Genomic DNA, 13,534 nt, shown 5'->3' with positions numbered 1-13,534 from the left:
AATACAGCTATGATGTGACAGGGAATTATCTTAACTATTATTATTTAAATTATTTTCTCTAAGTTGGGATAAGTTGATCATAAACAACAATTTCCATTACTTACATTTTTATTGTATAACAATAATATTGTTGTGAAAGGTTATGTTTCCGCCAATCTGGAAAAACGCGACAAAGCCGGAGAAATTAAAACACTTGAGTCATACGATTTCCTCGCGGAAGAACCTGGCAACTTGATCAAGAAACGCAAGGTGATCCAAGTGATTATTTTTCACTTTTTTTCTAAGTTTATGGATCATTTCGTCACATCAGTAAAAAGAGCTGGTACTTATTTGAGTTCCAATGCTTTAAACCACTATTTCGGAATTTTCACTCACCGAGATTAAGGAGAGTAGCCGTGGAAATACATCTAGCGGAGAATCGGTGCAATTAAATCAACAAATTAAAAAAAAAAAAAACATTGCCTTCAGAAACGTTCATCAGCAATAACGAGGAATCTAAATTGCAGTATTGACAAAGAGCTGTATATGTTTACATAGTTACATCCGTTTTCTAAGACACAAGTGGCCCCACATTTGCATTTTTGACAATTTAACCAGTATTAAGCCAAGTGAAAATGCATCGAGGTAAGTGAAAACACCAAAACACTTTTGAAGTCCTAAGACCGTTGCCTCCTTGAGCGCGTTTTGAATTACATAGTCTTGGACCGAGATGTCAGGAATTCATTTACCAGACATTGGAAAATTAGGTATTCAAATAGCAACTGGAATGAAAGACAAGAAAAAGGTTACGCCGAGCAACATGGCCGAGGATGCTAAATTTCGAGCACTGTCAACGAGACTCGATAGTGAAAAACACGAAAGAAGCAGAGCTCTGAAGAAAGAAGAGCGTCGAATGAAACGAAGAAAACATAAAATTGACAAACGCTGGTGCGATATTCAGAAGGGCAAAAAGGAGGAGTTACATGCTGCTAATTGCGATGATAGTGTCAAGGGTACATTTCCACCCCTGATCTCTTATACAAGACCGTCGGGGGAACCTAATGACGAGTTAAGCAGGGAAACAAAAGATGTTGATCAATATTCTTGCAGCAGCTACTCACCAACTTCTGCTATTTTTCCAATTCAGGATGAATTTCTATTTTTTGAAGGTAATAGAGAGGGCCGCGATGGCGGCGAAAAACATAAATTTACTCTACCACCGATTGGAAAAGATGTTGTAGAGAGTAAGACAAAAGAACGAAAATCCACCCCCTTTAAGAAAAAGGCCAAAAAGAACAACATTATTAGAAGCAATAAAAAGATTATGGAACGCGACTTCGAGGAATCCAGTCATCCAAGGAATTCTAAAAAACGACGCCAGAGTTCACCGCTAGTACTAGCTCAGAATTTGACTTCGAATAACCATAAGGAAGACTTTGTTTCCAGTAAGGAGACCAGTAAAGTTGAGATAAGATTACCCTCCCCAACTATGATTGACGGAAAGGAGACAGCACAACTTACTGAAGGAGACGAACCAGTTTTACAAATAGAAAGTGGCGCAGAGCTAGGTCTTGATGAAGCTAATTCCACCGCAAATCCATTTAACTATTTGCTCGTTGAAGCGCAAAGAAGGAAGGCTATAAATCAAAATCTACAGGATGCCTTTCGCGCTATTAAAGCTTGTCGTTATATAAGAACACCCAGCCGTTTAGAACAAGAGAATCCCGAAGAATCGACGAAATAAAATTAACGGAAGGTGCCTACCCTTTGTGATAAATCAGCGCTTTACTTTTAAAATCAATAAGCTAAATGAACGCTCTGTCTGGATCTTTTCCGTACCCATCTTCCGATGGAAGTTAATTAGCTGATCTAGCTACGTAACGTTGCTTGTATAGTTGTCACATTATATGGCTTTGCTGGAACTGGGCTGCCGCTCAGAAAAGGCCCTTCTTAGTTTGGATAACTTGAAATTTCAGCACATTCCTGTGTTTTAGAGCTCATATTTTAGACGTTTGTTTATCTGGTGATGTTGACAAATGATGAATTTTAAGTGTTGACAAAATTGATCTATTAAACGCTCTAAGTGCGAATATTGAAATTTGCTTGTCCAGCCTTAGTTATTTGTCGTTTTATTATCACTGTTTCCTAGTGCAGTTGATATGTTTGGCAATCCACAGCATTTACCATGAAATATAGTCGCTATAACTGAACAGCTGAAGTGCAATTGTTATCTCACAGTTCCTCTGGTGATCATGGTATTCAATTCGAGGAATTCCGCAAAGCCCCTTTTTAAAAACGAGGTGACGTTGACTTCACTTATATAAACTGATTTTATGTTTTCAAGCAATCAGATTCACACATTTCCTCACATTCTGAAAATAAAGTGAGGGTTATGGCCCATCAGCACTCAACATCAGGCTCTTTTACTTGTGACACGCGGACCCCTGGGGTCAAACTCGCAAAAGAGCAAATCCCGAGATGAATCTTTACAAGTATAAACTCACGATGCAGACAGTGTTTTTATCTGGAGTCTCTGCATTCATGACTGTTCAAAAATGTAGTTACGTCAATAATATACTTACGACTACTGACTGAAAAAAAGGCCTCGACGGGTGATGGGGCACGATGTGCGATGCGATATTACGCTGTGATTGGTGGACCTTGTGTCAAGATTGGAGAGATGTTCCCTTAAGGGTCCGCAGTCGCAAGTTCCCCTTTTATGTCTTGTGCCGGCATCCGCGCCTTCAGAGTCCCTATTCCCGCCGACCTCTGGATGTTTTTGAACGGTCTATTGGACTCTCATTTTGCACCAGGGTTAGCCTAAATGCATGAGAGACATCTTGTGGCTGTCCCCATAGGATTTTTCTGAAACGGTGGAGACATATGGGTAAAGCTAGAGGCGAAGCGAATGTCTCTAGAAAACATGTACACAACATCATCGTCCCCTCGGGTGCTACTTAATTCTCGTCTGTTCTTTTCGTCCGCGGTTTCCTACCTTTTTTTGCTTTTGCTTCTTCACAAACTTGTAATTAGTTTTCAAACACATTTTCTTGTTTGAGGTTGATCAAACATTGCCTTTAAACCAGTGTTCTGGCAGACTCGAAAACGTTTGGTTCGACTACGCGCGTACCCCCGCCTGCTTGCCGTTCTTAGCAGCCGTGTAGAAGTAGCTCAGATAAAGATTAATCTGCAAAGGATTCTCTTTTATGTAGGGGATTTTTTTTCCCCGGTCTTTGTGACCTTCCGCAAATAAGAAAGAAAGAAACCTCTAGAAACAAAAACAAAATAAAAAATTGTTTCCTCCGAATCTCCCGGGAGGTCCTTCGGCCTTTGGATTCATGGCTTAGTGTTAAAAATAGCTTTTTGGACGTTTGTACTGATCACTTAGCAATGATTACTGTAGGAAATACGTTTGCGGCACTTGCAAAGAATTATCAGGGACCGCGGAGCAAGGTGAAAAGTGGGAGGGCTGACAATTGAAAATAATTTTCCAATAAACGACCAACATACACAGTCAGTTCAGATTCAATGCAAGAAAAGACGCAATTACAATTTTAGTATAGAAAATACTACACTGAAGTGATCTGAAAAATTTCTAACTATGGCCGTTCAGGCGTTCACTGTTCAAGTAATGTCGAATATTTCATTGATTCGAAAGGAGAAAGACAAAATATAAAACTTTTATCCACTCAAAACAACTACTCAGCTTCGTTTGGCTTGAAAAAGCTAGTAGTTTTCTTCATTTCGTCTGATAAAACTGATAAAAAAAACTCTGCCCGAAATGGAAGTACAAAACACGCTGCCGAACGAAGCGAAGGGGTGGCCAAGGCATGGCGTTTGATCAAGGGGAAAGTCGGCCCCACGGAAACAATTACCGCGAAAAGCACAGGAGCCCCACAAAATGCCTGGCGTTTGAAATTAAAGAAAATACAGAGAATATAGCGGAATATAGACGGAAAAAAACTTGTTTCAAGTCTCTTTTTTATTTTAATTAGTTTGCTTTTTAGCGCAAAAAGTGGGGGCGGGGGCGCCAAAAAGTGGTGGGGCCGCGGCCCTACCAGCCCCTCCCCCTCCGCGGTCCCTGATTATGACGTTTACCTAGAAGAACCCCACTATTTATATATGATTCTTCATTGAATTGGTTTATCACGAGAGCTTTTTTATATGTAAATATATCACTGTAACCTTGACCGAACCATGAACATATCACTGCTAGTATTGATCTAGTCTTGTTATAAAATGACACGAACCGTAACCGAACTAAATGGCAGTCCTCCCTAATTTTGAGTATGACTGCCATGTTAATACACTAAAAATCTTTGTTTTCGCAAAACATTAGTAAGGACTGAACTTAATTTCATCTTATTCCGGTTTACTTTGTTTGTGGCTATTAATAACTTAAAATTTGGAAGCCACCTTATTACTTCGTCGAACTTCATGAATCAAATGAATTAGCACCGACAATAAATGGCTTTTAATTCCTTTTTGAAGCATGAACTGCGCCTCTATGTTATAGATTTGCTTTCAAAAGTGTTGATACTGTAATTTTCCATGTTGGCGAACACAAAAGATAGGACAAAGCCGGAGAAAAATGTTGTAAACAGAACGGCTTTCTTTATATATTTTTTGCAATAACAAGCGCTCTTAGCTCAAGGGAACAAAAGAGAGCTCTGAAATATAAAGCAGGCTAAATAATGGCTCAATGATTAATTTCCAATTACGAGCCGTTAAGAACTTAATACATTTACGGCACCGGCAGATCATAATAAGGTAAATTTGAGTGTTAACGGCGTTGTGTCGGCAAGTTTGCTTTATCTAACTCTGCGCACCTAAACAGGGAGGCAAAAAATGGAGGCTAACGAAAAGTCAAACTCCTCCCTCACGGTAAAACAGAGAAATTGCGCTCAAAGAAACTCGCTTCTGAGACAAACAAATCAGAGGATAAGTGCTTCTATACAAAATGAACACAACCTGTTTGCAAAGAGCATGGAGTTCGAAGCTAAAAAACTGCGGCAAAAGTTGACTGTTCTAATTCCCTGTAGGACAAAGACAAATTCAACGAACAATGTGAGATCACCCACGAAAGAAGAAGAAACTTCGGAAGATAAGTTGAAGTTACCAGTAATCAGAAACGAGGTCAAATCTGCGCCATGTTCTCCGAGCCAGGAGAGAAGAAGAACTACTTTTTCTTGGGACAACTTGAATGTCTCGCCTCCTGGTAAAGACGTACTTCGAAGAGGTTCTTTCAATGACATTGCATTTGAATCGCAAAGAAGCTCCCCGATTCCAAGGCGCAAAACAAGTAGGTCGTTTTCTTCCCGCGGGGAACTTTGTCCCCAGTTCTTAACACCCGCCCAGGTTTCGCCGAGTTCGGAAGATGGAAACCCGTCAAAAGTGTCACCACTAATGCCAAGGAACCTTAAACTAAGGGAACAAGCTCGGCGTGATAGTCTTCTCAAATTATTTCCTAATGAGAGCGATAAACCCCAAAGCCCAACTTTGGAAGATCAATTTAAAACTCTTGGATCTTGCCGATACCTCCGACGTGATACAGAAGGCGATTTGAAGATATTGGTTAAGGAGACCCCCGACTGACACATAACGAAGACATAACGAGTAACTGTTAAGGTAGCCATTTTCGCCCAAAAGGCGTTTATCACCTAACTAAGACAAAACAATCATGAAGTTACGAATAATGTCCAAGGTCTTTAGTCTCCTTTCAATCTCATACGACTAATTATACACGCACAATATATTCTAAATGTGATTTTCAGTAATGACGTGCTTTGAACATTATTTGAGGTGTGCACTGAACTAAGCTCACTGTGCCTACAATCCTGTTCGTTAGCGAAATCACAACTTTTCTTTGCAATTTTTAATTAGAGGTACTACATGCCTAAATGACACCATCGCACGAAGCGCGTTTGATGCTAGTTTGTTTGTCCATAGAATCGACTTAAGTAAAGTGCTGATTCATTTTATGCACAATTTGGACATAAAATAAGTTGTTAATTTTTTGTTGCGCGCTGCTGCCTTTGTTGTTCTTATAGAATGCGTCGCTTTTGTGATGCAGAGTATTCGTGCAGTCTGAATACTTAAAGTTTGTTTCTTCTTCTTTGTGTTTTCGCGGCAGAGAACCGCACTTTCTAGTCGTCACGTAGCCGAGAAGTAACTTAAAAATCTTACTGGCTACGGGTCGAATGTCTTCTTCATTCTATAGCCAAAACATGTTTTATTTTCCGGTAAAGCACTTGCATTACTCTCCACAAAGCAAAACAGTAATTATCATAGCATTTTAATCTAAACTGTTCATAACTCCATAATTAAATGTTAAGTGATTTAATTAAATGTGATTCGCATCTAAAAGCTTCGAGTTGATTGTACAATAGCGTGCGCGATAGACATTCCTGTCTAACAAAGTAACTCAGAGAGCTGGTGTAAATTAAAACGTATTCTGATTGTGATTGCTGCCGATAAAAGTATAAATGTACTTTCTAAACACAAAGCTTCCTAACATACAAAAGCGGAATCATTAACCACGTCGCTGCTATGCTGCTTCAATTTTTTTGCAACAGGGTGGATTCATTTGCAACATACGCGTATAGCTGTCGCATTTGCCTGCTGGAATTTTTATAGTTTCTAAGCTAAAAACAATAAAAAATTGTGATAAAAGGCGATGGAAGGTGATGGGCTCCTGTCCGACTGAATTTAATAAATATAGGCATTACCTAGCCTGCGTGGCAGGCGCAAAAAGGGGAGGGGGAGGGGGAGGGAGAAAGGGAAAAGGGAAGGGAGCTCCCCTCCCCCTCTCCCCAATCCCCCTCCCCTTTTTCCCTTCCTCCCTATCCCCTACCCCCTACCCCTTTCGACACCTGCTACGCAGGCTAGGCATTACCCTTCCCTCCCCCGGTGTTCGCTCCGCACAGGCGGCATCACATGATTCAGTGAATGTAACGTTATGTAAGCCGGGTACTATCAATTGTCCTCTTGCCAAGTGTGGAAACGAAATTACATGCCGTTATTCTATAGTTTTTACGTTCAAGAAAGCAGGCTAAATACAGGTAAGACTAACAAAGAAAGATTGACTCTACTGCACTGCTTGAATGCATAGAAAATCGGGACCTAGCCGCTTAACAGGCCGATAACCGGCTCATTATACAGAACCGTGAAATACTATACAGATTATTGCTCTTTCACAGTGGCTGTCAATAGATGATGTTTAGAATCTGGGAAATGAAATAAGATGAATAATATACAAATAACCAAGTCAAGAGACAGGTCCGTGCGATATTCATATGCGAGATACTCATGCCAGAGAAAGAATTTATCCAAATTTATGGAGCTGATCAGACCATGTATGAAGATGTCGAAGATATCGATGCCGGAAGCGTTTGAGCACGCTGAGCCACAAGCGGCCTAAACTCGAAATATAACCACCGGCATTGTTGCGTCACCTTCAAAATACAGCCGCCTCCCGTGTCAAACCTTTTAGGGAAAACGTAAACTGCAAAACAGTCGGGTTTTTTTCTCAAAATCAGTAAATAAATCGGTAAAGCGTGGCGTAAGAGTCTTACGCGCGCGAAGCGCGAGAGTGTGAAGCGAGAGTCTCGCTCTCCGTTTTCAGCCTCCTTCCAGACCTTTTGTTTGACTGCTCGCGTGTACTTTAATTTACGCAAAAATACGGACTGTTTTGCAGTCTAGGGAAAATGAAAAAAGTTCGAGTCATGCATGGGGAGTTCGAGTTATCGGAAACCCAAAGCAAAGAACCGGAAATAATTAAAGAAATAAGCAAATGGGTGGGGAGGGAATACAACTCGGCTATCATGGGTGATGGGCTCCTGGTAAAGACAAAGAATCGAATTGAAATGGTTGTTTTGAAATCAATTCAATTTTTTGGACTCCGTTACACTGTTTTTTTTTTTTTTTTTCAAACTTGTCAGGCGATTTCGGATTACAGAATGGTCGAGTTATTAATTGAGGCAAAAAATATATAGAATTGATCTAAAGGGAAACAAAAGTTACTTCGAGTACAAGAGGGAGGTTCGAGTTGTCAAGGGTTCGAGTTACCGAGGGTAAAATTGCAGTATAAAGGAAATCCAGGGGAAATCGACTTGGTTCGAGTTACGGCAAGGTTCGAGTTATCGAGGAGGGGGACATGGGGGTTTACGGTATTGCGGTATTGGGCTTTTTTTCATGCGGTATTTCGGTAATTTTAATTTTAACGTGCGGTATTGCGGTATCATCTAGCCCTGCGGTATGCGGTTTTTCATCATTTTGGCTGACGGTATTCGGTGAAATAAGATTGTTCACGGTATTACGGTACCGTTCATTTGCGCTTTCCTTTCGATACAATACGCAAAACAAAACACAGTAAGACATAAAGGTCAATAAAAGTTAATATTTAGAAGTCTTGAGACATAACGGTAAATGATTACACCATTTGTGGGTCATTTTGTGACAGTTAATGGTCGATAATATACAATGTGATTGTTGTTGCATCCAATGGTAATGAGTCGTCTCAAGTTACCTTACCAGGCTTGTCGATCTGTGTACCTGTTCCGGTAATTCGAGGTCTTAAACGTTTTCTCACAATGTCTGAGGTCGCTGAGGTTGAAGACGGCGTGGTCATCATTGACTGTGTGGCAATTTTTTATGAAGAGGGCGAAGGAGGCGAACATTATCGCAACAAGAATAAGTTTAGATGTTTGGTTTCGAGAATTGAAAAACGCCTTGTAAAGTTAAAAGAGAAAATTTGGTAAGTTTGCCTCTTAACAGCGCGGCGTCATCCTCGGAGACCCAGGGGCAGACAAAGGGGGCGAGGGAAAGTCTAAACGGGCGGAAAAATATATATGAAACGAAGAATTGGTGCCAGAAAAACACAAGTTTTCTGGTCTGGTAAGACATTGTCCCCAGGGGCTCTTCTCGCCGTTCTTTACTTTTCTTCGTTCCATATATATTTTTCCGCCCGTTTAGACTTTCCCTCGTCCCCACTGTCTGCCCCTGGGTCTCCGAGGATGGCGCGGCGTGTGATCTGACCCCTGAGAGACTGACGTGCTAGACTAGATTGATTTTATATCAAAACTCGCACTAGACGTGCGTGGAAAGGGTTTTAGTTGGTTTGTTTTTCGCGCTTTCAAGAGTTATTTTTATTGGAGTTAATTAGCTGTTGGGTCGAAATACCAAAAGGCTGAACAAATGTAGTTTACTTTTCAGTGAAAATTTTCAGAAAATTGCAAACTACCAAATTATTAAAAAAAGCATGGACATCTGGTGCATAAATGCCTGAGATAATTAAACGCGCTAGATGGAAGCAACCATAAGTATGCGGAACCGATTATAAATGTGATTAAAATATGCGGTATCGGTATTTAGACGATTTTCCACGCGGTATTTCGGTATTTGCCATTTTTTCTTACGGTATTGCGGTATTGGGTACCCCCCAATGTCCCCCTCATCGAGGGTTCGAGTTATCGGGAGTTAGCTGTTTTAGGATTTGTGTGGTGATTGAAACCACCTCACTTGGGTTTGGGTTGTGTGCTTCCCTTTTGTGTTTTTTCCCAACCGATTTATGGCCATTTTATGGATTTTGTTGGAGCAGGTTTGAGAATAAACAGGTTCCAATACAACCTATTAAATGGCCATAAATCGGCTCGGGAACCTTATAGGACAGAAGAAACACACAACTTATTTAAATGCTTTCTCATTCGTAAGCTACAAATACAATCCGGGTTTTTCTCCCATTCAAATCCTTATACTATTTTATTTCGAACGTTCCGCAACAGTGCCGATGGTCATAATTCTAGGTCGCTTGCCGTTCGTCCGTGACTTCGCATATCGTTCAATATCTGTCACTGAGTTTTGCCACAAAAGCACCATTTCATCTCTCAGCTGATCTCTCGTGAAACTCCTTAAGATTAAAGTGATGCCCATTCTATACATAGACTGTTTGGATTGCAAAATGACAACTTTAAATGCCCCTTTGCACTCAAAAGCTTATAACTTCAGCAAAAGAATTTATAATCTTTACTTATGCGTTTGATGACATCAAGTGAAAACCGGCTGGCTCGGAGAGCAGGCACGATGAAGCGAATTCTGCGTTCTGATTAGCTACCAGGTTTGCTGTTATATATAGTCTAGCCTGTTCACTATGCTGCCCCCCCCGGGGGGGGGGGGGTACTGCTGGGAATTCTAGGTAGGGGTGTGCCGCCAGGTTCTCCAAATCTTGACTCTATTTCAGACCAAAAATGTTATTACTAACGGCCTAACAAGTTATACCTTTTACGCTACAGGTGAAACACGCTCCATCACTTCACACATTACTTGTAACACTAAAAATGCTATCTACATGGTTCAATGTAACCGTTGTAATTTACAATATATAGGTGAAACTAAGCGTCGTCTCAAGGACAGATTTAACGAACACAGACGTGCAGTCGACAAAACTAACATTAAATCTAAACCCACTACTGTTTCTGAACACTTTCTCTCTCACTCTAACCATTCTCATACTGACATGCAGTTAATCCCACTAGAGAAAATTCATTCTTCACGTGACTCAGTTCGTAAGGCCAGGGAGTCGCATTTGATAGATAAGGCCATGAATCTTGAACCTCATGGCCTGAACCGCCGTGACGAATTATTGTAATCCATATCCTTAGTATTTTTCCCTTGCAGTTTTTATGTTGTACGTCATTTCCGCCTCTTCCTTTTATTGCGACATTCTCCATCTATATAATATTGTGATTGCTACATAAGTTCAGTAACATCTGTAAACCTGAAGAAGGCTGGTATGGCCAGCCGAAATATTGTTATAAAACACAATACACGTTGTTTTAAATCAGCTTTGCTGTAGTCTTCGGACTTCTCGTTCTTGTTCTTTATATTTTGGCTGATTTGATCTCTTCTCTAGAGATCCAACGTTTACAACTAGCAGGATCTTCGTCCACGGTTTTTGCAGTTAATTTAATCCTTTATTTTCCTAGCCCGTTTTCAGACGTGGCCTCTATAATACATCCCCGTTTTCACACCTAGAGGTGGTCACAAAACGCAACATTACATGTTTATATAAGACGTAAGACAGAAATTATGTCATCATTGCTAAGATTAAAACCGTAACAAAAAGATTTCTTAAAATCCATTTCGAATTCGCATATTACACTTTCTTTCTTATTCATTTCGAATTGAAACGACGAACACATTGATACACAACCGTAGTTCCGTCGTAAACCATACCCGATTCCAGACCAAAATGGACAAACTCTTTACCCGTTTTCATACCAAAACGGCACAAAAACCCTATCCTTTAAGAGGGCACATACCTATAGGGCTTATATAAAGGATTTCCCCCGGGCGGGTCGCAGCCGGCCCACTCATCATCTAGACGATTGGTGTATGCTGTAGTTAATTCTTCATTTCAGTTAATTTTTGTTTTTCCTTTGTTTCAAATTCATTTGCTTACATTACCATACCCAAAAACAATGGAAAAATAAAAATTAACTGAAATAAAAAATTAACTACAACATAATCGCTTTCTTTTGTTCCAACAAATTTGCATGGTTGCTGATATGGTCACGTGAGTCAGTGCCAGATTCAGACCTTGAGATAAGTGGGGGCTCAGACCCTTAGATAAGAAGAGGGAGGGGGGGGGGGGGGTGGAAAACGATCTCAAAAAAAAATTGTTTGGCCCTTCGGTTCTCCTTTTGGTCGAAAAATAAAGGGGAGGCCCGGGCCCCCCGGGCCCTTCCCCTGGATCTGCCACTGTGAGTGAACACTCTGCAGTGTATTACGAAAAACAGAAAGAATCCCTGCCCCCTCCGCCCCTAAAATACCTGCTCACACTGACCTTCTCTTTTGCACAGTTCTTCATGACATTTTGACGTCGCCAATACACTAAAAGAAGGCTTCAAGATGTCTATCGATAAACTTGAAACGATAACAGCTGAATATTGGCAGAAACGTTGGAATCAAAATGAAATCGGATGGCAAAGAGACGCAGTGCATAAGTTCCTTGTCAAATATGTTGATGAGCTGACTGATTACAGGTCGAACTTGAGAGTGTTCGTTCCATTGTGTGGGAAAACTCTAGATATGTTGTGGTTAGCGGACCGAGGGCACAATGTTGTTGGAGTAGAAATTGTAAAGCAGCCCATCGAAAGCTTTTTTGAAGAAAACAACTTGACTTTTCGTAAGCTTTGTAAAGTTAAATTGGCTGCTGGATGTGAACCAATCGATGTATACAAGTGCGAGGAGAAGCAAATAACCATTTTTTGCTGCGATTTATTTGCTCTCACGGTGGAGGACGTTGGTGGAAAATTTGATGCGATATGGGACCGTTCATCCTTATCTGCAGTACTGCCTCAAGTTGGAGACCGAGGCAAAAGATACGCGAAGCATATGCGCTCTTTTCTGACCGATAATGGAGGCTACATGGTGGAAAGTCATCGATACAACGTGGACTGTGGTGGCTTACCACCTGCTTGCATTCCTGAGGAGTTAATGAAGGAAATCTATGGAGATCACTTCATTATCAAGGAACTAGATGTAGAGAAATTTGCAAAAGATCCAAGAAGGTCATCGTTTGCTTTTGAATATAGCTTGCACTACCATCTCCTGAAACCTAAAACTAACTAAGCCCTTCCTTGCATCCAGGGGCGATCGATGATTTTTTTGTTCGAGGGGACAGAGAACGTGTTCTTGCATTGTAACCTGAGATCAGGCCCAATTTTAGCAGGTTTTAGGAGGTTCTTTCATATATCCTCTAGTAACGCTTTGCCGATCGGAATCAGTATACCAAGCTTCGAATGAAACAGAGCCTGCTCTCAGGTCAGCACCTGCAGAGCCGATTTCATGTTTCCAGGCGGGGTGAGAACAAATCCCAAATCCATGTGTCACCACTTCTCGTAAGCTGCCACCAACCATAAGATACCACCTATCCAACATCACGGTCTCCCCCCCCCCCACCTCCAAAAAAAAAGTCAAAGCCTTAATATATAGATTTAGCCAGGGCTAAAACAAAGGCGTCCTTAACTAGATACTTACAAACAAATTTAAAATCGTGTAATGATAAACGGCGACGGCAATGAGAACGGCAACAAAATCAATAGATCTAATTAGCAAAAAAAAAAAAAAAATGCACGTGCAGCACTTTTTTTTAAAATTTTTTTGCCGTTGTTTTGCAGGTCTATAATGCCGTTTTACACGACTAGGGCCCTGTCCTCACATATCCGTTTTCATTTGAAAACGCAAGTTTTTCTTTACGGATGCAGCTTCCGTCCACACGTATCTGATGAAAACGATCAATGTAAACGGACTTTTCGAAAACGTTGTTTTCGCATGTAGGTACGGATAGACGAAAACGGAACTTTTCGAAAACGCTGAGGACACACTATCAGTTCCAATCCACTCCCCGCAATATTAGAAACTTATTCAAGATGGCGGAAGGGTGCTTCCCTTCCTTGTCTTTTATACTTGGGCTTATTTCTAATCGAATTGCTTGTTCTCCTCTTCAAACAAATTTAGCCTTGATAATTCTTCAAGCTGATTATTCAAGGAGGCA

The 13,534-nt window shown here is 40.8% G+C and overlaps 3 protein-coding genes across 3 annotated transcripts; all 3 read left to right on the top strand.

Annotated features, from left to right (window-relative positions):
* The first annotated feature begins 677 nt into the window (after positions 1-677).
* On the top strand, positions 678-2,048 carry LOC140943297 (uncharacterized). Its single transcript, XM_073392379.1, has one exon. It carries the CDS (start codon positions 710-712, stop codon positions 1,721-1,723), a length of 1,014 nt encoding a protein of 337 aa, XP_073248480.1. The 5' UTR covers positions 678-709; the 3' UTR covers positions 1,724-2,048.
* A 2,771-nt stretch (positions 2,049-4,819) lies between these two features.
* LOC140943300 (uncharacterized) lies at positions 4,820-5,844 on the top strand. Its single transcript, XM_073392382.1, has one exon. It carries the CDS (start codon positions 4,828-4,830, stop codon positions 5,572-5,574), a length of 747 nt encoding a protein of 248 aa, XP_073248483.1. The 5' UTR covers positions 4,820-4,827; the 3' UTR covers positions 5,575-5,844.
* A 5,995-nt stretch (positions 5,845-11,839) lies between these two features.
* LOC140943302 (thiopurine S-methyltransferase-like) lies at positions 11,840-12,616 on the top strand. The gene has a single exon (XM_073392383.1). It carries the CDS (start codon positions 11,887-11,889, stop codon positions 12,607-12,609), a length of 723 nt encoding a protein of 240 aa, XP_073248484.1. The 5' UTR covers positions 11,840-11,886; the 3' UTR covers positions 12,610-12,616.
* The last annotated feature ends 918 nt before the right edge of the window (positions 12,617-13,534 follow it).

This window comes from Porites lutea, chromosome 7 (assembly GCF_958299795.1).
Source record: "Porites lutea chromosome 7, jaPorLute2.1, whole genome shotgun sequence".
NCBI lineage: Eukaryota > Metazoa > Cnidaria > Anthozoa > Scleractinia > Poritidae > Porites > Porites lutea.
Note: the sequence above shows the minus strand (reverse complement) of the source record. Positions and strands in the feature narration are given on the sequence as shown.